General features: G+C 36.9%; 1 protein-coding gene across 13 annotated transcripts in view; it reads right to left on the reverse strand.

Moving 5' to 3' along the window:
* The window catches only part of ncam1a (neural cell adhesion molecule 1a), a 242,887-nt gene that overhangs the window by 10,056 nt on the left and 207,204 nt on the right, over positions 1-25,627 (reverse strand). For 3 of the 13 annotated variants that reach the window (XM_014003947.1, XM_014003945.1, XM_014003951.1), the window contains 7 exons: positions 25,187-25,309; positions 22,885-22,899; positions 20,689-20,736; positions 18,169-18,171; positions 14,363-14,487; positions 13,584-13,764; positions 763-970 (listed from right to left, as the gene is read on the reverse strand). In XM_014003947.1, the coding sequence (XP_013859401.1) occupies positions 763-970; positions 13,584-13,764; positions 14,363-14,487; positions 18,169-18,171; positions 20,689-20,736; positions 22,885-22,899; positions 25,187-25,309 (703 nt within the window). Of the gene's footprint in view, positions 1-762; positions 971-7,301; positions 8,520-13,583; positions 13,765-14,362; positions 14,488-18,168; positions 18,172-20,688; positions 20,737-22,884; positions 22,900-24,173; positions 24,177-25,186; positions 25,310-25,627 lie in introns of those variants that run through there. The other 10 variants (XM_014003950.1, XM_014003952.1, XM_014003954.1 and 7 more) reach the window with 7 other exon arrangements.

Genomic DNA, 25,627 nt, shown 5'->3' on the forward strand with positions numbered 1-25,627 from the left:
GTATCGACTTTTATAATTTATTGTAATGTCCTGATTAAAATAGTTTTAGGTACATGCCAAAAACATTATGACAACACATAGAAAAACCTTTATGAATTCATTAGGAAATATAATTTCTGTATGGGATGCCTGTGATTCAGCTGTAGGCCAGTAGTGGGTGTACCAGGCACTGAAGAACATGTGTATATATGCCGGAACGTCCGGCTTCTTGTCAACGTGTTCCTGCTTGCATGGACAGCCTTAAATCTCCGTTCATCCCAGTCACTGGTGTTGTACGGTCCTCATTCTCTTCACATTTAAATCTATTCAACATTTATGTGGTTTCATCTCAATTTCAGTTAATGAAATTTTTCTCACAGCACAATGAACAGAAACTAGAAAGCTCCCAATAATTCAAAGGTTTTTAAAATCTCTAAGATTTAAAAAAATGGTCCATGGAGTTTTGTGAAAAGGAAATATGTTCATAAAGGAGAGTGAAGACCTTTCTAAAAAATAATAATTCACCAAAAACAGTTGTTACTGTTAAAATATCTACTTAAATTGCCATGTCTTTTTCATTCTTTGTGTTTTTAACCTATTTTGACCCTTTTAATTGTATTTTTTATGTTTTTGTCTGTGATTTATTCTCAGTATTTACTTATTTGCAGTAATAGGGAGAAATGGGTCAGAACTCAGATTCATGTATGACATCACCCTTTCAGCAGTCATCAGTCTGCAGGTAGCACCAAAAGCTACTGAAAAAGAAAAAAAAATGCTACTTACGTGAACGCTGCCTCTCCCTCCTCAATGACCTTGCTCTTGGCCCCTGGTCCAGCTTTCCCACAGAAGTTGACGGCGATGCACATGAGGAGGCCACACTTGTTGAGGAAAAAGCAAGTGACGTCCACGGCGACCAACAGCACGAAGAAGACAACAACCAGGATGCCTACAATGGCTCCGGTGCCCAGCCCTGAGCCACCTTCCACCACATCTGCAGGGGAAAAGACAGGTAGAGGGGATATACAAGCAAAACGGGCGGAAAAAAGAAGGGGGAAAAAGACATGAAGGAGAGGGGGACGGTGAGGAAGTTTAGAAAGAGACAAGGAGAGAGAGGCGAAGAGGGATGCAGTCAAGCTTGTCACATAGTGATTTAGGTGGCAAAGTTTTAAATGTGTTGGAAATTTTCAGAGGGGTCTTCCCAGAGAAACTGACCTAATCCCTGGTTTCGTTACAGCAACCTGACATTTACTTTGGAAAATCATGATGGCCGACACTCGAGGTGTTCGATTTTCCACTCAGACTTTGGTAAGATTAAAGAAAAGATGAGTAAATACTCACATCCATACACAATAAGTCTAAAGAAAAAAGAACATGTAAAAACATTTGAACATTTCTCTTAATTTCTGTGAGCTAAACAGGCTCCTCAAAGATCAATCCAGCGTGTTAATTGTGTGATACAGTAAGTGAGAAGTGTGGAATCAAAACTGACAGCCACCCTATGCGTCTGCTTTGTGCTGCACAGACACAGGAAGGCAGTCTTGTATGGATACAGATCTTGCCAAGAACTGGACTTGAACTGCATCCAACATGTTTTTTCCCCACCAACGTGTGCATTAGTAAGATAAATCACAGTAGAAGCTTGTTCGATGTCCTGACATTCTGTGCAAAGAAAGAAATATGACTCCAATGGATTTCCTGAAAACTCCCACCAAAGTGTCTTGTTGGTATTATTGGAACAGGTCCCTGTGGACCGTCTGATCAGTGTAACACACTCCTACACTGATGGTTTATGGAGATTTTGGAATTCAGATTTGGACCATCACAGTGTGAATTTAATTGCTTCTGTCTGGAGCTTTTATTTAAAATGTGTCAGACTGAAGTTCAAGGATCATGTTTATCTATCTGTCTATCTGTCTATCTGTCCGTCCATCCATCCATCCATCCATCCATCCATCCATCCATCCATCCATCCATCCATCCATCCATCCATCCATCCTTTAAACATTAAACTTTACATGCAGCGGTCTCTGCTGCCTCCTGGAGTTTGGCAGTAGTGATGTGCAGCTCAATACTGAAATATCGATGCTACCGATACAATAATGTTGTACTTTAGAATCAAAATATTGATAATTTGATCCTCCAGTCATTTCAGGTAATGCATATCAATAAAATGAATGGTAGAAAGTAACTATCCATCCATCCATTTTCTGTACACGCTTATTCCTTTTCAGGGTTGCGTGGGTCACTGGTGCCCATATCCAGCAGTCACAGTGCGAGGGGCGGGGTACACCCTGGACAGGTCACAAGTCCATCACAGGGCCAGAAAGTAACTAAACTATTGAAATATTATCATAATCATATGCGGTTGGTGGGAACTACTTTTTCTTCCGCCTGGGAACTAGCAGCAGCATGTGCTCAATCTAGAGATGTTACATGTTCAGTACTGTCATGTAAATAGGTTCATTGGCTCATTTTACTTAMTTTATTGTTTTGTGTATGTTTTATGTTTTTAATCATGCACAGCACTTTGGCCAACAGTGTTGTTTTAAATCGCTTTACAAATAAAGTTGAATTGTATAGTTGTATGTAATGTAAAGTGAGATGCAATCTTTCATTTTTATTGTAGTTCTTTATAATTAAACAATTTATTTTAATGTTTTTATTATTTTACTTCAAATTTTATTGCTTAAAACACAATTTACAAATATTTGGTATGATTGTGTCAGATTTGTTTTTTTTCTCTGCTGTATTAGCTCGGCCGTACTGTAACTGAGGACATTTAACTCAATATGCTTCTTAGTTTAAAACAAACAAATACATACTTTGATGTTTTGTATTCTTTAAGGAGCAATTTTGTGGTCATTTTTCCCAAAACATTAGGTGTATTTGCACAAAAATGTCAGTATCGGATCAGTATTGCCGACATCAGCCTGAGTTTTTGACGGTCTCAGAATCAGAAAGGAAACTGGTGGAATCCAACATCACTGTTTGTAACAATGTAACATCAAGAACAAGAGAGCATCAAATTCTTTCACATATTTCCTCTGACAGTATTTGTTATAGATATAAATCATTCAAGAAGAATAAAAATGTCACCTTTCGCCCTTTTTTTTCCCCATTGCTCCACCTTACAATCCACTTTAACATGAAACAATCCCAAACAAGTTTACGGTCACTTTTAATACATCACATAAAAACAGACATGTTAAACATTTCCACACTTATTTAGCTTTGAACTGCAAACCACCTGGATTACAGATAGATTTAAAAAGCCATGAACATTTTCATATACTCAAACACATCCCATCTTTTAATTATTATTTTTTTTTCCCTTTTTGGCTGCACCTGTAAGCTGCAAAAATTAAATTTCTCTTATGGCTGATTAAAACAGCAGGCGCGTGCCACGGATCTGTGTACTTACAGGTGACTGCATTGTTCCACACAGCGCTTGCTTCTGCTCTGCTCATTGCTTCATTTGCATTTTAACGGGAACAATAAATCACGTGGAGCTCTGCAGAGGAGCAGGTTGCTCCTCGCCCGGTGCTCTCACACAGACAGAACATACATTTTACATGTCAGGGTGGATGGGAGAAAACAAAAACAAAAAATGATTCTCTTCACGTCCTTGTCAGGTGCAGTTTTGAGTTTGTTTCCCAAAAAAATAAAAAATAAAAAAACACTAAACATGCATCAAGTGATGAAATTTAGTTTCAAAAAACGCCTCACATGCCAGAAAGATTAAACACAGCTGACTGTCCAGGATTATAATTCAACAAGTTCTCCTTCATTTTGTCTTGAAGTCTCCATCAAAGTTCTGCCACGGTGTGGCACTGCGCCATCATCAAAAAAATCTGAGTGAAACAGAGTGATCAGGGTGGGTCTTATAATTGCCTTTTTGTCATGCTGATTGAGATCTTTCAGAAGTCCTGATGAATGCAGCTGTTTCAACAGGTAAATTCTGCTCTATAACTGAATATTGTGAATTGAAGACTTATTTTCAGCAGATTAGGTGTAGAGGGAGGAATGACTGAAGAAAAGGTGTAAAATAAAATGGGCGTACTTTAAATACTTYGTAATAACTTGGATTTATGTCAACATTAAAACTATCTTAGAATGTTTCTGCATCTGAAAATGTAATCTGTTGTAAAACGTGCAAAAAACAATGAATATATATAAAAAGTTGCAATAAGTATGTACTGCATCACATCCTGAATGATGCTTTKCAGTAAGAAAACTGAACTCCCAGCTTTTTCATGCAGTTTACATGTTGTTTTTGTGCAGGTGTGAGTTTCCTCTGGGTACTCTGRTTTCTCTGCTTGCGTTTTTTTATACACACACATATTTCACTTTTCTATTAAATATATATTTTTTTCTTTGCACACATTATTTAACTAGTCTTATCTTCCTGAMAAAAGCTGGAGAAATGTTTGGAGCTTTACAGAATCATTTCAGATTCTTTCTCCTGCAGACAGCTCCACCATTTGCTTTACGAATGAGAAACATTCTGTTCATGTTTAATGGAAGCAGAAGTGATGCAGACATTTAGATGAAGATACCCAAAAGAAGAAGAAGAAAATCTCTCAGCATCGATCATCACTGTCATTACTCAACGGGCTCCAACAGCAGGGGGAAAGTGACAAAGAGCACCACACAGGTGTCGTGAGATCTTATTCTCCTTCTGACAGGATTTAGTTAAGATTAAACAGCGGTGTCAGAGATAATTAAGGGAAAGAATTGGAATCTCATTTTTAATCTCAGTCTAGAAAAAGAAAATCAYGATAACACATTTCAGAGGTGAAAACCTTCCCAACCTCATAACTTCAAATTAATTTAAATTCTTCTACATTTTTCTTCTTATTGCTTGGAGAAACAGGTTGTTACCATGTTAAGTGCTAGTTTCTGATTCAAGTAACGATCATTTGGTAATGTTTGGTTTATAAATAAGGCTTTAAATGTTTATGAATCAATCAATTCAGTTTGCTCATTGTCATTTAAGCAGCTCTCTTCAAATTAAAACCCGGCCTTGTATTTTTTTCAAAGGGTTACTTGAGTTCATACATTTTTATTTTTTTTTTCAGTATTACACAAGGACACCGTGAGCTAATAAAGAACAAAACAACCTTTGCTTAACGTAAGTGAAAGGCAWTCATTTTTGGTGTACTTCAAGACCATGTTGAAAGAGAAAATGCGCTCAAAGCCACATCAGTAGGGGTTTTAGTTTCTGACTGTTGTCTCGGTAAACATCCATCTATCCGTAGAGTTTTGTTCACCATTTGCAGAACAATTTAACCCAGCAGGGGTTTGTCATAATGAAACATGAGCTGCTTTAAAATGAGCATTTAAATGTGTCAGTGGCAACCATTCTGCAGCACATACAACATTGTCTTTAGAGACAGATTAAAAAAACAAGAATCACCATTTTCATTGTGTTTACTGAAAACAAATCAGTGTTTTATTAATTTGCTCACATTGAAATGTTGAATTAGGCTTCATGTGATGCTAGCCTTTAGCCATCACTTGGTCTATTATGMCGGCAGATCTTTAATGAACTGTAGAGCAGACTGTGGAGCAAATGTTAGGATAAATGTAAACTCAGTGAAAAGCTTGCATAAACTACAGGACCTGATCTTTGTTTTTTTACAGCTCTTGGTTACCATCAAATAATATAATGGGCTTTAAATGATTTAAATGACTAATTTGTAAGACCAAGCCCCTCTGGCTACAAGTGTAGTTGTGCTCTTAAAGCAACCACCACTTAGACYTGCTGCAAAGTCTCTATACTGCAAACACAAGCCGTGTTTCCATCCAATTTTAATGCGAATTTTGAGCAAACGTTTTAAAATGTTGCAAAAAAGAAATGTATCAGTTGCGTTTCCATCAACTGGGTTGTAGCGAATCAATTACGTCAGACGTTGACATCATGCATGGCTGTAGTGGCAGATCTAGGATTTTTCAGTGCAAGGGGGCACAATATTCACAGAGGGGCCAAGTATTTGTYCAACAACCTTRCACACAAATCCCCAGTTTTTGTAAGATTTATACATTTAATCAGTCACACGAGTTCAAACACTTGAGCTTGCACAGTGAATTATCCTTATCAATTTTACATGGTTTTTTTTTTACTGTACATAAATAAAATACTCTTAAACACACAACATGTGAGAGAACCCAGCCATTTTTGTCAGTAAAAACTTTTTTTCCGCATTATTGTTCAAATTGAAAAAGACTTCTATAAGCTTGCTTCATGTTGGGCTTTCTTTCCTATTTGACTCACTGGTGCCAGTAGTGGATGGAAGTGGAACTGCAGCCACTATCATTGTTCTTGGGCAAGGACATGAAGAGTGAAAGGACTGGGGCACCTCAGGGGGCCACTCATATTTCAGATGGGGCTGAGGCCCCTGTGGCCCCGCCCCTAGAACCGCCCCTGTGACTAATTATTCCCATACTTAATTATAAAGATATGCTGTTATATTCTGAAAACAGTTTTAATGTTTTATACATTCTGATAAATAAAATACAGATTTATGACCTAAAGCTGGTCTATTTTCTAGACATTCATCTTATAATTCATTTCATCTTCGTTTCGTTCGACGAAAGACTGAAATCAGATTAATGCTGTCATTAGTCTAGTGAAACGCTACATGTTCCAAAACAAACAATATACGGATCATGCTTACGGAAAAGATTGGGCAGTGACAGGGACCACACATGTCRGGACAATGGAGAGAAGTTATCAGGAAAGTTGTAATTATTCTGTCATATCAACAAGTATTGGCGATGTTTCGTGATGTCTGGAGACGTACAAAAAAAGTAATTACAATAATATATCTGGGAGGAGGGTCCAGCTACAATTRTTGGACAGCAGGAACAACTGATCGAGGTAAATTTTCGCTATGTCAGAACTTAATCCGCAAATGTTTTCACCTCCCCTTTTGCACATTAACTCGTAAAAAACTTTTTTTTTGCGAAATTTAGAAAGATTTTGCGAATTTTGCCTTTTTTGCCACCCTTTTCTAACGCAATACTTCAAACTGCGGTTGAAAAAAAAACATCGATGGAAACACGGCTACAGTGTACACTGTTCATTTTTTTTGTTCAATAATAAAAACCTCCTTTCTCCTTCAGACTGGTAAAAATCCCAGCTCCTCTTTGTTCATCTGGGTTTAACAGTCATCTGTGGTGCAATGTAACACTGAATGCAGATTATACACATTGTGTTAACGCTCCAGAGGAACAAAGACTAAAACCAGTTTCACAAGCGGCATCCCAGAAAAAAGTGTCACACGTCTCCAGATGTTAAGCCTCAAAAAGCCATTACTGTCTTGAAAGAAAAAGAAGAATTTATTTCAACCCTACAATGGTTACATGGAAATACACTGATATACACTTACAAAAAAATGCCTCGGAGGGTAAAATAATTTCACAWTCTTGAAATGAGATTCTCAGTGTTTAACAGCCATTGCATTCATTTTTTTTTCTGTTTTCAGGTAAAAAGAGAACATGAGTTGTCAAAATAACAGCTGATTTATTGTATTTCTTGAATATCAGTTTTAAAAGATTATGTACACTTTGTCACAAAACATGATTAGTCAGTTTCTGCACAACACTCCATCCTCTCCATACAAGCCGATTACATGTATTTGTAAATAAGCATGTTATAATATGGAAAAGTAAGAAGCAGGTTTGGGAAAAAAAAGAGTCCTTTGACCATAACCAATGTTGTATTTCTCTGCAAATGATGTCTTTCCTCACGTTSTACAGCAGGACATTTCAAGCTTGGATTCCAAAGACAGGAATTAGGCACAGCATTTGCACTTGTCTCCTGTTTAACACATTCATAATGCTTGACTGAGGGGGATTTGAAGGAGCTGCATAGCACGTTGTTGAAAACTTCTTCATGCCTTGTGTCAGCTTTCATGCCGTGTTCATGCTTTTTATGTCGCTTTGACGTATCAGTGGAATGACGTTGGTTTAAAAGGCAACAAAGTCCTAAATCAAAGTTTTCGTCACACCTGCCGTTCCTTGTTAAAACACTGTAAATGCATTATTAAACAGTCTACCATATCACCCCTTCTCTGACCACATTAAGGCATTATGAATGTGTTACTTGTCAAATCTAAAACAAAGCAACAACACTTTGTTAGCATTGCATCAACCCAATTTCAATTGGCAACACTGACTAACCCTCATTACCCCCTCCCACCTAAATATATTCATATACACCATGAAAACAAATGAAAACAAAATATCAACAGAACCCAGAAAGTCAATTTTGAAAATGATGCAAGTACTGAGCACCCTGTAATAACATGAAACCAATGTCTTGAATCTTCATTTTTTTTTCTCCAATCTTGCAGGTGGCTGCCCAGTGGTGAAAAAAAGGCATAGAAAGCACAGGAGTCTGGGCCCAAGGATTTTAAAATGCTCAGACCATCCTCTTTCTCCTTGAATGAAATCAGTTTATGAGAGCCAGAGCACAGTCAGAAGTGAGGGCAGGAGAGCTGCCAGACTGTACGTCACACATTGGCAGCCAAGGGTAGCTGAGGTGTCCACCAAACAATATTGAYACGCATCAACATTTTATTTTATTTTTATTTTTTTGAAGCGACAGCCAATTAGGTGTGACAAGAAAGATAGAAAACATAATAAAAAGCACAAACAGAGAAAGGAATTTGTGTGCATGGCAATGTCATGGTCCATAGGTGCCCAGAAGATCACACATGAAGACAGGAAGAGGACACGGAGAAAAGAGGGGGGAAGCAGGAGAGAAAGAGGGGAAAGAGAATGAAAAATAGGTCAGAAATTCAGAAATCCACATCTGAAAGGTTACTAAAGACTCAACTCAGGAATAACAAAAGGAACTAGGTTTGAGAACCAAAATAAATAATAAAAAATAGACTGTCACAGTATGTTAGCGGCACGGCTTCGTGGTTGATGGAAGGAATGGGAGGAAGGTCACACAAACGGGGAAGACGCCACTGAGGAAGACATTTCAAACACGCTGCAGTTCTCCTCTGCTTTGAGGACATTTTTAATCCGTCATGGCACAAAGTTAGTGTTTAGTTTTAAAGACAAATTATAACCTCAAAGCAGGAACACACTTGCAATATTTATATAAAACATATTAATAAAAAAAGACTAATTTTGCTGGAAGGAGGACTTTAAGTTTTCACCCCCGTTTAAAATAATGGGGGTGTAGTTGATGCACTTGCTTCATTGATCAGGCGTATACAACTCACCACTGATTTCTAAAAAAGCTGCTATTTTGATAAAGCTTGTATTAGTAAACTATTAGAAAATGGATGAAAGAAAAAACAGAGAATCTATAAGTTTTATTTTCTCTTTTTGGAAGTGTTGAATAATGTATATATTTATTAAAATTATATTGAAATTTTAACTTTATTGGTTTACATTTATAAAAGCTTTAAATACATTTCATGTAAAATAGTTAGTGTTGCCCTTCAGATTAGTTTAACATAAGAAAAATAATCCCGTACTAAGTGAACAAGACTACGACTCTAATAAGAGGCAGTGTTAYAATAAATCGGCTCTTTTTCTGTGATGATTTTTTTTTKCTCAAACCTCTGAGGCATTCTTCAGTGAACCAAAAATGGCTACAAGGTAAAATGTATTGCCATACAGTTAGGTATGAACATGCACAACAATAGGAAACGAGTGGGCAAGCAATAATTGAACCATTTTTTCTATCACCATTACATCGCTGGTCATGGTGAGGAAAAAGATCCATGCAAAAATCACACATCCAAATACAGAAGCTGCTTATGAAGTCTGAGACGTGGACGAATGGGTGACCTCGTGTTATCAATCCTTGGAATTTTATTTTATTTTATTTTATTTTTAATTTTGTGATTTTACAGAAATGCCAACCTTAGCTGGGGAGATTTGGATTAATCACCTGTCACTGTAGCTGCCACATTCTGGCTCCATAAATGAGAATAATCAAAAGTTTGATTTGAACTACAATCGTTTCATCTCTTGACAGCTGGGAASCATTTCGCCTCGTCTGAGTCTGAAGCGTGCAAATGCCACCCAGCTCTGCCTACTAAAATTACAGAAGCCAAATCACATAAAAGACGGTGACACAACAGATTTAGCAGATTATTTCTGACTGTTAAAACTTGTTTTAAAGATGTCTTTCATGCTGGATCGCATTCCGTTTTTTAAAAATCCACCAGGAGGATGAACACGTCTTTTATGGGTAACTAAATTCTGAACATTTGTTTGAAACAGAAAATAAAAATAAAGTGAGGCTGAAGTTAACTGCATGTGGAGCCTAAGTTGTAATTGAGCGTATGGAACCGCTATTTATTTACTAAACAGCAGCTGTTTTCAGTGAGTTTTACCAAAACCAGCTGTGTGAGTGGAAAAGGAGCAGTGGAATTAAATTCAGATGTTGTAGCTAAAAATAAACATCAGCAATTTCTTCAGTTAAAGCTATTTCAGAGTAGACTGAGGAACAAAAAAAACGTTGAAACAGAAGTAATAAATCCTGAAACAACACAAAAAGTAGAAGTAATTAGTGGAATTAAAGGCTGACTGATTTGGATGAAGAACATTTTACGTCTGATCTGGAAGAACTCTAAGTGATCCAAACCTCCCACTGCYACATGGCTGCTGCCCAGAAACCAGGAACAAAAGAAAAGAGCTAGTTTGGGTTTTCCACGTGCCATACACTGGCAGAAGTTGCCTTTTAGATTTACGAGTTACAAACAGAAAATATGAATCCAGTTGGAGGAGGCAGCATGCAAAGGCTGTAAAGGGCTGCATCCCCACCTAACCAGGCCACAGACTGTATATTTAGAACATGCAGGAGTCCTGAACACTGTGGGAGCCACTAAAGCAGGCAGGCTGAAGGAAAACCAGACACAACAAAAACACAAAGTRAACGTGAAGCACAGATAATGGTGTTAGGCGTGACAGAAAAATAAAATGAAAACAACCGGACCAGGATCAAATAGWAACAATGACGCTCTAAAATATCTTGTTTTGTTTACTCCTGAACATTCGCWTCATTGTGATGCAATGAGCTTGAGMAGCTGGAATAATGAGATCYTAAAAAAATATTTTYCATGTGTGGAATGTGTTTTTATTTACTTTATTATTTAACTTTAAAGGTGACTTATGCAAAATTCACATTTTTAGCTGTTTAAATACATTTTGTTGTGGATTTGGAGTCTCAAGGAGGCAAAAAAAAGTTGAATTTATTCTCTCCTGTTGCTGCAAAGATATATTGGTAACACTTTATTTTACGGTACCCTTATTACCATGTAATTACAAGGTAATAAAAATGGTAATTAAATGTAATTTCTACCTTATTACCATGTAATTACGTGGTAATTACGGTACAAAAGAAAAACTACTGTTAGTAAAACTACCTTTATTGGGTAACTACAATCAAATTACTATTCAATAGTAACTCAACACTATTTTTATAACCAAAAGAATGCAACTAAATTTTGGGGTTAGTGGTTAATTGCAATAAAATATAACTTTAAAGCTGTCAAAATTACCTACTTATTTAGGTGTTACATAGTGAATTGTAATACATTACCAGGTAAGTGCTACATTACTGCAAACAATTATTACATAGTAAAATTGTACCCTAATTACCACATAATTACATGATAATAAGAGTACCGTAAAAGAAAGTGTTTCAGATAGATTTATATACTGTTTGGGTCATATTTTTCAGCACGTTTTTTTTCTCTGATTTATTACGTCAAATTATCTGCGACGGAGCTTCTCTTACCAGCTACAAWTTTCTCGTCTTAATTCTCCTCTGGTTCTTGGTCTGACTCTAGTTCCAACTTGMAAAGCTGGATGAACAAGTCTTCTGTTCACATCTTTCAATTAAAATGTAAATAAATCATAAAACGTAACCTCCTCTCCCAAACCGGAGTGGATCGGTCTAGAAGCCAGAGGGGGCGGGGCTTGAAGCACCTTAAAACAACAGTAACAAAAACAGCTGCTTTGAGACACAGCATAAAAGTGGTGAAAGAGGAGCTGGTAAAGTTTAAATAAGGAGGGATTCAGACCAAGGCAGAGTTTCACTTTATAAAGACCCCAACTGAATGATTTAAATGTGAAAAAGAAGAATTTAAAAGCAGGATATGTCTACTTTAACACAGTAAAAGAACAAAACATGTTTCACATTTGTCAAGTGAAAAATGTTCAAATCATATTTTCACAGGTGATTTTCAAGTGGGGTTTCCTCATTCTAAATTATCATTAACAAAAAATAGATAAACTAGTGATTTTTTTTTGCTGTTTGTTCTTTTATTTTTATGTTTCAAGAATAACTTGAATTAAATCCCAAATGTGGCAAAAGTTTCAGGAAAAGCGGCTGTGCATCAGGTAGAAGCTTGTTTTCTCTTTAGGTGCAGTTGTCACAGACAAAAGTAAAAATAATTGCAAATAAAATGTTCAACTTTAATACTTTAYGCATGGCTGTTTTAGCTGTTTCTGTTTATTTTCAGTAAAAAGTAACACCCAGAAGCACAGACAGCTGTGTAGCTGTCTTTTCCAAATCTTATCTAAATGTTTTAGTATGAGAGTTGGCAATAATTTGAGCTGCTTTAAAAATTATTCCAAAAAAAAAAAAAACTAGTCTTGTTTTTCCAACAACAAAAAAAAAATAATAAAAACTCTTTTGGCATCTATTTTTAACAGCCACAGTCCAACTAACTATTACAGTTTATTTAATTTTCCTTCAAATCTAATGCATTTTGATAAAACTGTAAAAACTATAACTCRAAAGCACTATTCAAATTCAATATGTTACACCCAAAAATCTGACTTTTTTCCCAACATTTAAAGGTAATCAGCAAAAGTGTCTTCAAATCAGGTAAAATTTAATAAAAAAATGTATTCTGAAGTCATTAATAATGACTACATCTCCTCCGTTTACTTATTTGCAGAGCATCACTTTAGTTTCTTGAAATCCATGTTACAATTTTTGTGCAATTCTATCTGTCCCTTACCGTGCCCTTGACAGTTAACAAGATAAGTGCTTGATTCAATAAACTCCTCTTGTGTGAGAGAAAATAAAGGGGAGGCATGACAGCACGGAAAGAGCAGATGAGAACGGAGGGAAGACGAGGAAGAAAACATGACATGTTTTCTTCAGAGGGATCAAAAGAAAGATTGATGTGAACAGAGTTGAAGATGATACAATCAGTAGCTCAGGTTTAGTGAGGTGGGGAAATAGCCCAKGGTTAGAAGTTGCACTTTGAAGACAACACAGCAACAGTGCAGAGACGAACCGTGACCATTTGTGCAGAAAAATAAAAAAAAAGCATTGTCTGAAGCTGGTGTTTCATTTGAAAATCAAACCTTGATGCRTCACTTTTACATTTCAGTCGGCATTGCATCAAAAGTTTTCATGTTACCATGTGTGAAAAGGTAAAAATCTATTTTTAAAACAACACTCAGAAGTAGGTTATTAATGCCAGACCGAACAGCTGGCAAGCTTTAGCTGAAAAGTCAAGAATTGAAATAGTGCAGGCTCTCTGGTCACGGAGGGGAGCCCGTGTGCACTGTGGCTGTGTGCGTGGATGCTCAGGGTGGGATGATGAAAATAGTACCTGGGATGGTGGTGGGCTCTACAGCTGTCCTGAAGAAAGTGATGGAAGGCTCAGATTTGCCCTGCTGGTTCTCTGCCACCACGTGGACCTCATAATCCGTGTTCCAATCCAGACCAGACAGCAGGGCGTACTCACTGGCAGGGGGGAGGCGGAGCTCTGGTTTCCAGACCGATACGTGCTTCTAAGTAAAGAACGCAGATGAAAGAAAGGCCAGTTTGATTTTGGTCGGTTTCTAACATAACTCAGGCAGCCTTATTAGTTCTGGTCTGCACTTGCTGCACAGAAATGTAGGAACTAAAATGAAGTCGCCCGAGCATGATGAAAGAAGGGAAAATAAAATAATATGCCAGTGCCAGTCCTCGTGTCTAAAACTGATTAGACTGCGTTAGCATGGAAAAATGCATCTGGTCGTGTGCCAGCTGGAGATTTTTGTCTTAGTGAATGCTGCTGCTACTTTCTTCTTTCCTCCCCAGTGAAAATTGCTCATTTAAGATTGGCAGCACTCGTTCTGGGAACATGTTTTTGTTTTTAAGAATATGAAAATCGCAGGGTGAAAACAATGACTTATTGATTAAAGTTAATCCAAACATGTTGTAGAGTTGCTGGCGGTTGTCTTTTGCAGACAGAGCCTCACTRGTTATCTCTTGCTTCCATTTGGCGAGGTGATAATAGCAAGCTCTGATAATATTGTACTATTTCTTTTAGTTTTCTTTAGTTCTGAACAAATGAAAACCATGCATAGTGTTACAGAATTGTCTTTTTTTAGCCAGTGTACTCACAGCTTTGTATCTGAGCAGATAGTGTTTAATGGGAGAACCACCATCGTCCTGCTTGATCCATTTGACCTTAAAGGAATTGCCTTCTTTTCCAGTCACGGTCTCTAGTTTGGGGGCGTTTGGTTCCCCTGCACAGGACAAAGTAAATAATTACAATCAGTCAAAAATATGATGATCCTACTGAATGCATCACTACATAGATCTGTATTAATTTAAGATGCTTTTCTTTTCAAATCAACTAATGCACAACACAGAACAGAAAATACAGCAAATGTGAGCGAGATGTTAAACGCAGCGTTATTCAAAGTGTCCTTTTTGGCTCTTTGCAATAAGTTGAAACTTGCTGTTTATTTGTAATTTAAGCCTAAAATTGTAACAGATGACATATCAATATTAACACAATGTAGTTCCAAAAAATATTTATTTATTAGTGCTATTTATAATGTTTTTTTTATATACTAAGTCTTGTTTTTGATTTGAATTTCAAAGAACTATTTCTGAGCTTTAAAGACTGGTCTTATGGCCGTTTGCAAGATTTGTTTACATTTTTGGTTGATACGGTTCACATTCACACTGCACTTTGCCAAACAAACTAAACCCTGTGATCTATGGAGTTCCATTTGTGCCAAAAATATGTTGTTGAGCCTCGACTGTGGTGGCGCCGCACCAAGAACAACTGAAGGAAAAACCTCCAGAGTTCAGACCAGAGTCTGCTTTTTTGGAACGTATCAGAGTTTGATTGTGCATTCACACCTCCCCAAATGAACCAGCATTAACAGCACCATCTTTATTCCTCTGTCCCTCCCCCATCATTTCTGTCCAATGGGAACAATGAGCATCACCTGCATGGCTTTGTTTATAAATTATAGTCCACTTGCAAAAAGCACAATGTGAATGCAAACTGCACCAAAGGAAAATAAAATAAAGTCCGCTATTTGGTCCAGACCAAACAAGTGGACCAAAGGACTTACCTAGTGTGAATACACCCTAATCTCAAACCAAATTGCTTGGTTACAAATCAGTGTTAATCCTGCCCAAAAACATAAGAAGTCATTTACTATAACAAATTTCATGTTTCAGAAAAAAATATTTTAACATTTGATTCAGATTGCTCGTTAAGGAAAAATAAAATCCAACAACTTCATTCTAATATACTGTACGTTTAAAGTCTGAAAGTACATTATCGTAAAAAAGATGAGTTGAAACAACATTTTGAAGAAGAGGGCAGAGTGGCTGCCTCCCTGATAGAGGTGGTGCTCTCTTAGAGCCTCCTCATTATCAGCTCAGTCCTCCTGAGTCATTTCTGCTGGGTTGCAGGATAATGAGCCCTAAGGCCTTGATTGGACATGTTACCTTATTACTTTTAATAACATTGACACAGTCTTTTGGGAGGWAGGTCAGTGCTTTCTCAGTTTGCTGTGTGGGTGTTAGCTTCTGCTTTCATGTCATTGTGATTTCTGTGCAAGCAGAATAAAAACCTAAAAGCCCAAATTTATCAGCTAGTTATATTTTACTTTGCACTTAACTAATGCTCTAATATTTGGAACCTCACAAAGCAGTGAAGATTGCTTTCTTGTATTAAAGACAAGGCTAAAAGCTTCTTTATTCTATTTTTTTCCCTTGCTCATTAAAACGGTTTACATTAGAAAATATTGTAATGGACACAAACAGTTCGGCCTTTACAGTGTTAGCGGCTGCAGTCATTAAAATGAATATGCATGGGGACAATTATTCATGGAGTTAGTAAATCAAGCAAATCCGCTGCTCGGAAACGGAACTCCACGAGACTGCAGGGGAGCATGACTCAGGCTGAAAGTATATGAGAGAATTAGAGTTAGAAAGAGCAGCAGCTAGGCATCAGAACATTCATTTATGTTATCCACAAGCATCAGCCAGTTAGGAAACATTTTCTAACAGCTGAGAGAGAGAAGTACTTAGAATAAAAGACACCTGCAGGCTGGAAAATGTGGGTGTAGTCACACATTTAAGAAATGGAACGTGTGCAGCTGGGACCACACAAGACCTCACAAAGACATCAAAGTGGGGGGCAACGTTCCACATGCAGTTTAAATTACTTTATATGTTCTAGCAAACATTACGGAGCGACTTGAAACATGCTTTCATACAAATATCTTCTTTTTAGTTTTGTACAATTAAAAGACCCCATTGTGCATTTTAGAGTTCCATCTGATGCTAAACACCGTTGTGCAAACGAGAACTAATTTCTACAGGAATRATTTCACAGACTGAGTGAACCTTGCAAACACATTTATGTGTCAGATTTAATTAAGGAGATGTAACAATAGAGACGTAGSAGCATGCAGCAGGACAGACATTTTCTGTAGCCGAGTTCCCATTAATGCAAATTTTGAGCAAATTGGAGCAAATCAACCAGGCTACACAAAGTGTAATTACATCAGACGTTGACTTTACACATGGCTGYAGTAAACAGGAAGTAATGTCGCAAACTCGCGGGGATACATCTCAAGATAATGGAGAGACGTAATCAGGAACACATTGATAGTATCGGGAAAGTTCTAATTATTCTGCCATATCAACTAATTTGGTGATGTTACATTCTGTTTGGAGACGTAGAAAATAAATGCAATTCTCCTCACGGTATGGGAATATCCGGGAAGATGCCGACAGCGGGAGGAGAGTCCAACTGTAGCCGATACAATTATTGGACGGCGGGAACAGCTAGCCGGTTCAGATGTTATCAGTCCATTAAAAGGACGTTATTAGCGGTTATCAGTCCCATAGAAWGACTTCAGACTGTCCCAACAGTGTCCCCTAGTGGCTTATCAGTGCCATATATGTTGGAATGTAACAATCTGCTACCGCCAGAGTCCGGTCTACTTTATCATAGCGTATGCCATTTTCTCTAAAATTAACCTTAGTGGCTTTATGCCTCATACTAACCAGCTGACAGTCTGAAGCCATTCTATGGGACTGATAACAGCTAATAATGTCCATTTATGGATGATAACATCCGAAGCGGGTGGAACAGCAGATCGAGGTACATGTTCACTATGTCAGAACTTAATCGACAAATGTGTTTCCATCTCCTCTTTTGCGCAGTAACTCTTCTTCGTAAAATCCAAATACCACCTCAGGCGAGCGTAAAAACTTTTTTTTTTTTGCGAAATTTGCTATTTCCACCCACTTTTTCTAATGCGATACTTCAGAATGCACATAAAAAACTGTTGATGGAAACATGACTACTGGAAAAATAAAAAAAAAAACTAAGATGAAGGAAAGAAACTTGCTGTGCTGTGAGTTTAATCTAAAACAGTGAATGGCATCACTGGGAGCCGTTAGCATAAAACAGTCAACATATGAGAGYATGTTTAAAAGTAATTATGATGCATATCATTGTCTGTAGCAACTTGTGAGGCTTCTTTTTCAAATTTCACAGAATTCTGTGAAGACTCAGAAGTCTTATGTAGTTTACACTAGAGCAAAACCTTCTAAAGTTTGAACTGAATGACAAATAGGTCTTTTTTTTACCACCTCCAGTCAATTAAAGTAATTCATCCTGAATAAGCTTGCAAAAATGAAGGCACTTAGAAAAACAAACCAGTCTGCTAACTTTGCAACTGTCTTTAGTTTGACAGAATGAAAATGATTCAAATGAATGAAGTGATGACACGATGCTGGTTTAATGATTCAGGATTAGTACTTGTCAGTTGAATTGGTTTGCTATGGCATGAAAATAGCAAAGCTAAAAAACAAGTTTGAATGTTAGTTTTTTTTGTTTCTAATTGGACAAATTCCTCATGAGCAAAAACAAAACAAAAAAAAGTTACCTTCTGTTGATCACCGAAGACGACATCATCAGCACCATGCAAGAGCCACATGACAGTCACATGATGCGCACGGACATGATTGGTTGAAAGAAAAATGTAAAAATAAAAGCACAGAAGGAGTGGGAGTGGGGGGTAGGGGGTGGGTACGGGGAAACACAAACAAAATAATTTGAAATGATGACAACATATCAACCAAACAAAACACAAATGAAAATGTTAGAGCACAATTGCAAAAGAAACATAAAAGTAAATAAATGTATAAAATATGCTTAAAAAATAAATATTAGGACAGGAGGGGATAAAACGGGGCTGAAGATGCAGTCTTGGTTGTTTGAAATGTGTAATTTATATTCATTCAAATTCATGAAAAAAATACATTTTTATATATTTAAAATACAACCGAAACTTGAATATATTTTACTCAACAATCACCGTGTCAGTCAGTCAACAGTGTCACTTTGTTCTTTTTTCCACTGTGAAATTTTACATAACAACTTTAAGCCCTGATTTGAATTTAAACTATGATTCATTCTAACAGCATCATTGGTTTCAATCTACACGAATTTAAACATTAAAAGAAATAAATACACCAGAAGGTTGTTTTTTTATGGATGAATCTACATCAAAATAATAATAGAAGAAACTCTACAGCTTTGAGTTTAAAAAATAATGAAAACTGAACATGGTACACATCACAKCAGGCATAAAAAAGGAACAAAAAAATCTGTTGACAATTTAACAGCCTGGTATTTGCTGTGAGTGATGCAGAAATCAACAAAAGATTCAAATCTGTGAGGCGATTTAATGCAAATGTAATGCAGTGTAAAACTCCAAAACATTATGATCACTTGAATGACAAGAAGATCTGTGAACTTGTTTTAGATATTTGATTTTAAAGTAGCTCAACTCTGATTAGCCAGYAGCTTAACTATTTTCAGCTTATCTGCTATTTCTTCGGATAGTTTTATGAAACACTTCAAGCCAGGTTTTGGATGCCTTCTGTTGATGCCATGGATGTTGCACCTTTTGCATACGAGTCGAATTGTACAGCATATGGACATATACAAGAAAAATCATGGATTTAAAAAAAAAAACAAACTCTGCTTCAAATTTATTTCATATCTCAGAGCCTTTAAGGCGTAAAACAAAACATCTTCCAACCCGTTCTGCCGCAAGAAATAAGTTTGCTACCCCTCCCTGTCCTCCTTTCCCTGCTCCTCTGTTATCACTGCCCCCATAGCTGATAGTCTGCATGCCCCACACCCCGCTTTATTGTGTATGAGTAATATGGCATTTTTGTGCAAATGAAAGATTTTTGAGGATCAACATACAGAGTGACCCTCAAAAATTACCGTCTGTAGGGGTTGGCATGTGGACCTTTGCCACTTCAAGCAAGGCTGTAACATATCTCCTGGAGATTCAGATTGAGGTATWTTAACACTTAAGTTCACCTGAGAGCATCGACTCATTTAAATATAAATCCATGCTGAGAACACAGTTTGCCTTGTAGTCGTTGTCATGTGAAGTCCAGACACAAGTTTGATGACCCAAATAGACTGGGTGGAGGTTACTAGCCTTGCCTTCCTACAGAGTTCTGCCCAACTCCAAGGGTTTCTCTGGTGGAATTTCAACCAGGCCAATCAGCGAACAGGAGGAGTTGTGAATGACGTCAATTATTTTGCTCCACTGTAGCAATGGCAGTGGAGGAAATTGAGCCAGGCCGCATTGACAAGGCTTCCAAATGCAACAAAATTTGTCTCACAAAGCCTGAAGCACTCATTTACTGTACAGCCATCTCGTTCGGCTCAGTACTTCTCTCAGTAGGAGGTTGTTTAGAGTGCATGTAAGGTCTGGTTAGCTTTTTAGCTTAGCTTCCTTCACAGTCAAGCTAGCATGCCACTTGCATCACGACCAAGCATTAGCAATTGAGTAAAATCAGATGCAAAAGTTTTAAATTTCAATACATTGAGTCTACGCCTCCAGCAAGAAATCGTTTCTCAATAGCTGAGGGTCCAGACCCTCTGTAMGAATGAGGGTTTGTTTTTTACCATGCTAGGAGGTAACCATCACACTGTGCGTCTAACAAACAGCATTACATTGTAAAATAAATTCATTTATTTTTCTTTAAGCTTATCAACATTGCTCAAATTTATTAACCAGTCATTCCCTAATTCTACCAAAAGCATGTTAGTTCTGCAGCAAATGATTTGCTTAAAGACAAACATTCATGCTAAGTAAACTACACCTATTAGAAACATGTTTCAAACGTGTTACTAACATTGAAATTATGACACAACTCCACAATCATGTGGTTAACCTACCAGTATCAATAAATGTTAGTAAGATTAAAATCTAGGTGTTTTCAAGTTAGCCAAACCACTGTAAGCAAATTGTTTCTGATCTGATTCTACGCTTTAGCAAAGACAATCTTTCCTATGAGCAACAACCAACTACAGGCCAGATGAGTAACGTTACAGGTGAGGAGAGACACACGGCACACCACTGGACTGGCATACTCACTACTGGTCATGCTGGTGGCAGCGATAGTGGGTGATATCGCAGATTCAACTGAAAAATGGTGAAAACAGCATGAGAGAAGCGGGAGTCCTCAACAGGAAGACGAACACAGAGTTTGTTGAGTTTCATTAACTGAACAGGAACTTTCCCACAATGCTTTTGTTTTCTGTACCCATTAAAACCACAACAGAGACAGGTTGTATCAAACCCTGTGTGTTCTTCAATCAAACTTTGCTAAGATATATTTTGGCCAAACCTCTAAACCTAATTTTACCAAAGCTACTAATGCCAATCTTATGTGTTTATTTTAATGTAAATGTGTAACTTTAGTTCTCACTGGAACATACGATATACTGTATTTGCATCCAACTGAAAAATGTCTGAATTACAAATTAGCTGCACTTTGATTTCAACCAAATCGTGCCAAGCTCCACAGATGTGTTCGTGTCCAACAGTCAAGTAACAACTTTAGCCTTAAGGTGTTTTCTAAACCTGCTTTGCATTCATTTTTCTTTSAAACCAAAGACTGTCTTTGCATGAAAATGTATTTTTTAAAAGCTTCTTGAAACAACTTTTTTTAAACTTTAAGTGTTTTGCCAGCTTTGTGTTTAAGGAATACTTTCATGATTTTACTCAAACTGTGAACAGTAAGTTTAATTAAAAATAAGAACAATGTGGATTATTAGAGGATGATTTGTTGAATAAACTCTTTTTTTTTCAAATGTGTACCAGACATTCAATTAGCCAAATGTTTATGGAGCTGCTTTTCTCCCACAGTGAGAAAATGTTTAATGTGTAGAATATCTGCGATACCCTTGAAGGAAACACTGGTCTGAAGTCTGGACTTTATCCCCTGAATGCAGGATTGTGCTTGTTCATTTCTTACAAATTAATGCGGGAATTAAAATGTAAACCTCCAGACTTGAAACAAACTTAGTCTTTTTATCCTTTTAGAAGTCCAACTCTGCAAGCATCCAAAGAAAACTAAGGGAAATAAATGTAGTGACTGAATTCTGCTGTGTTTAAAAGCAGAAAACTTCAAAGTTGGATTATTTTATATTCTATTTTTACAAAAAAAAAAAAAAAAGACATGTCAGCTTTGTATAGTTTATATTTATTGAACTGCTTTTGGTTTAACTTTAGTTCATCCCATAAAAAATGGTTTACATTTTTCACCGTCAATGTTTGTCCTCAGCTCCTCGATTTAATAGTCAAAATGAATCATCATGGCCCTRATATACTTTCTTATCCAGCATTTATCTTACATAAAACTAAACAGAAGTTAACCAAGTCTGTTTATTTCACATCGATCTGTTGCTTCAAAKCTTCCATTAGTTTACAGTGAAAATCTGCAGATTAATGTCAGTTATTCCCTCTTATCACTTTAAAAGTGTTTTATCTCAAATGTGTCTCTTTTTTTAGAAAGCTCTTTGCAAAGCATCTCATATTGACAGCAGATTTTTCTAACTGACAAACATATCTAAGCCGTGTCGGTTCCTTTTTACCAYTGACTAAATGATTCTGAAAATGTCTGACACAGTAAATTGTATTTTATGCTGTTGTTTTCTTGGTTTTAAGCTTTCCTAATGACTTTTTTGTATTAAAATTACATCTATTTGCTTGTATTTTTCCATCTCTTTCTTGATTTCCAAATTCTGAGCTTTAGCAACACAATTAATTTACAGTGATATTCATTTAAACCATCTTTTTTTATCTGAGTGGTTAAAAAAGAGCTCTAAATCTCACTGGCCAGAGCCAAACAAAAATTAAATAAGTATTTACAGAACTTTAGATTTGGGACCCAAATATTTCATAAAAAGGTTGGAAACTAAATAGTTTTACTAATAATTTCCTCAATCAGTTTCTGATACGCTTTGGTGTCAAAAATATTTATCTTTGGTAAGTTTAGAATAAAATCAAGTCTATTCCTTAAATAAGAGACAACTTCTCTGTCATCATGTTCATGTTGAAATAAATAAATCAATAAACTCTTAAAAAAATGAGTGAATGAAAACTGCTGAACCACAGCTCTGGAAGTACTGAATTATTCCTCTGCAGTTTTTCTGTGAAGACATCCTGTTGATCAGTGGCTTTGATTATGTTCAATATTGAAAAAACCATAAAATGAACAACGGGATGGGAATGAAGACAAATGCGGAGAGAAACATGGCAGAGAAGTAGGGATGAAACGAAACTTACTTGTGAGAGAATATTCTGAGAAGTCCAGTGGAATACAGAACAGATGAAAAACAAGGAGAAAACAATGACACAAAGAAAACAAAGAAAATGAAATGAGAAATGTGATCAACGACAGAGAACTCCTCTGTCCTGTCACATCAACAAACCCATGCCAAACTCCCAGAACACATCACTGGAAACTGCTGACAGGATAATCTGCTCCTCCTTCACTTCTTAATGATAACATAAATATAAAAATGTCTTCTAAATTGAAAATTTCAGTTTTTGTAGCTGAAAGTTTTCAGGTAAGATAGACGTTAAAAGATTTCTACAACCCTTTAAACAGGAAGTAAAAAATCTCATCACATATATGCTGTTAAGTGAAATGAAATGTTGCACTGACAAATGCATCCAACATATTCTCATCATTCTGCAAAAGCATCAATTTCATTGGCGTAGCATTATGTAAAATTTAAGCTCGGATGCAAATGGAGCTAAAAATAGCTGCGTAAATGAGCGATCCTTTCACTCAGGCATCTGATGAAACATGTTGACTCGCTGTATTGATTCAGACATAATAAGGAGGAAGCTGAGGAGGGATCCTTTTCTACAGGAGCTGTGAGGTGAAGAGGCACAGATGGAAACATGACAGSGAGGCTGGAACAAAGTAAAACAAAGATTTATTCATGACTCTGACTTGAAGCTCTGAATGACAAAACAGGTCGGCTGCTTTTCTACCTGAAACCCGGTTCAACTGGCTGGTTATAGTAGATCAGACGGTGATTTGATGAAAATAAACCTCTAAATATGAGTGTATTTGGACRTTTAAAATTTCAAAATGCATAAAATTAAAAGTACTACTGTTAAAAATGAGCAAAATTACAGTTCACAAACTTATTAGGGTTAATTAGTTATAGTATATCTAAATAAAAATACTGATTTCAGACTCTAAGCACATGTWTTATTAAAGTATTAATCTCCATCTCTATACAGGAATAATGTATACATGAATTTATTGAATTTTTTTTAAGTAGCTTACATCCTATTTAATATATTTGAATTTTTCTCTTTAAATGTATTTTCWTTCTAGGATAAATACAAAAACGTTCATCTTTATCATATTTTATATTAGTATTATACGTTTCCAACATGACAGTTTTAATATAAATGTAGTGCAATACAAAAACATGGTTTCCAAAATCCAATAGAAGTCTGTGAGCAAACTAAAATAACCATGTTTTCATCCCAAATGYAAAATCCATTTTAAAAAGGGCTCTGAGCCTTTGCCGAAGTAATTTCCTGCATCTAACCTTCTTAGTCTTGTCTCTCCTCATAAAATGATTTTATCACAGCAACTGCTGCTTTTTGGGTTTTATGTTTCGGCCCTGATCAACGTCCTACATGTCAATCCAGCTGTTTTTGCTACATGCAACCTTTATAATCTGCTCACCCACAGAGAAATATCACTTTTCAGTAATTATATACTGTATATTTGTTCTAGTTTTTTAGAATTATTAAAAAATATATTCATAAAAACTCTGTCACGTTATTTATGTCTTGCTGTCACCTCGATGCATGAAAAATGGAGAGGGGAGGACGAGATGAGGTCGCAATAGATCTTGCGACCGAAGGCCGATCTGCACTTCAAGCTTATGCAGCTGCACGCTCYGAGTTAAACAAGTCTGACAATGCCTGTGTTCTTAATCTGCCTGCTTCTCAGGTAAGCTGTGCTCCTTTTCATCAAAAACAGATAAAAAAAAAAACGAAGACCTCAGAAACCCCCCAGCTTTCATCATCCGCAGCCATCACCATCAGAAAGTCTAMAGTCTCTTCAGCAGGACATGACCTGTGGCTACAACATTAAAAATGCACGCTGTCAGTGATCTATAAATACACAGCTGGCGTGTCCTCACACTGATGTTTAAATCAGATTTAAGAGTGTGCGAGCACTTTCCAGAGAGGAATCTCTAAATCACTTTAGCTGTGGGCGAAAAAAAAGCCTCTGTAAAACACAAAGGTAATGTCTGCCTTACACAGTGCATCCGTTTAGAAGAGTGAGAAAAAAAATCCTTTTAGCTATGAAAGAGTCTTTCTAGAGTTAATATTAAGCAGCTGAATTATGAAGTGGTGGTGTCATGGTGAATTATTGCTCTGCTTCGCCTGGACAGAAAAGGAGTACGGTGGAGCGTGGGGTTGGAAGCAGGAGGTGGAGGGAGCTGCAGTGTTAGGTTCAAAGCTGTGAGGTCAGAAGGTGTGTTTGTTTGTAGGGTGGGGGGGGGGATTGTTTAGAGCRGGGGGACAAGAAGAGAGGGGAGGCACTTACGGACTGGCTTGGTCTTGAAAGGACTTGCGAGGCTGCTCTCGCCTTCGCCCTTCCCGTTGATGGCGGACATCTTGACCTCGTACGCCGTCTCCGGTTTCAGTCCGGTGATGGTTAACCTGGTGTCTGGAAGAAGGGATGAGTGGTTATTTCATCAGAGAAAGCTTTTAACTTGTGTTTGTTTATCTGTAGCATCAGCAAACTATTTCATAAAGCATTTTAGTGTGACTTGCAGACAGTAATTAATTGATGTATGTCTACAAAAGATTATGGGTGTTTTCAGACCAGGAAAGTCCTTTGGTCCAATTGTTTGGTCCGGACCAAAAATTAACTTTTTTTTTCGTTTGGTGCGGTTTGCATTCACATTGTGCTTTTTTGCAAATGAACTATAACTTGTAAACAAAGCCATGAGGCTGACGATCATTGCTCCCATTGGACAAAAAA

The sequence above is a fragment of the Austrofundulus limnaeus genome, unplaced genomic scaffold, assembly GCF_001266775.1.
Source record: "Austrofundulus limnaeus strain Quisiro unplaced genomic scaffold, Austrofundulus_limnaeus-1.0 Scaffold21, whole genome shotgun sequence".
Taxonomy (NCBI): Eukaryota; Metazoa; Chordata; class Actinopteri; order Cyprinodontiformes; family Rivulidae; genus Austrofundulus; species Austrofundulus limnaeus.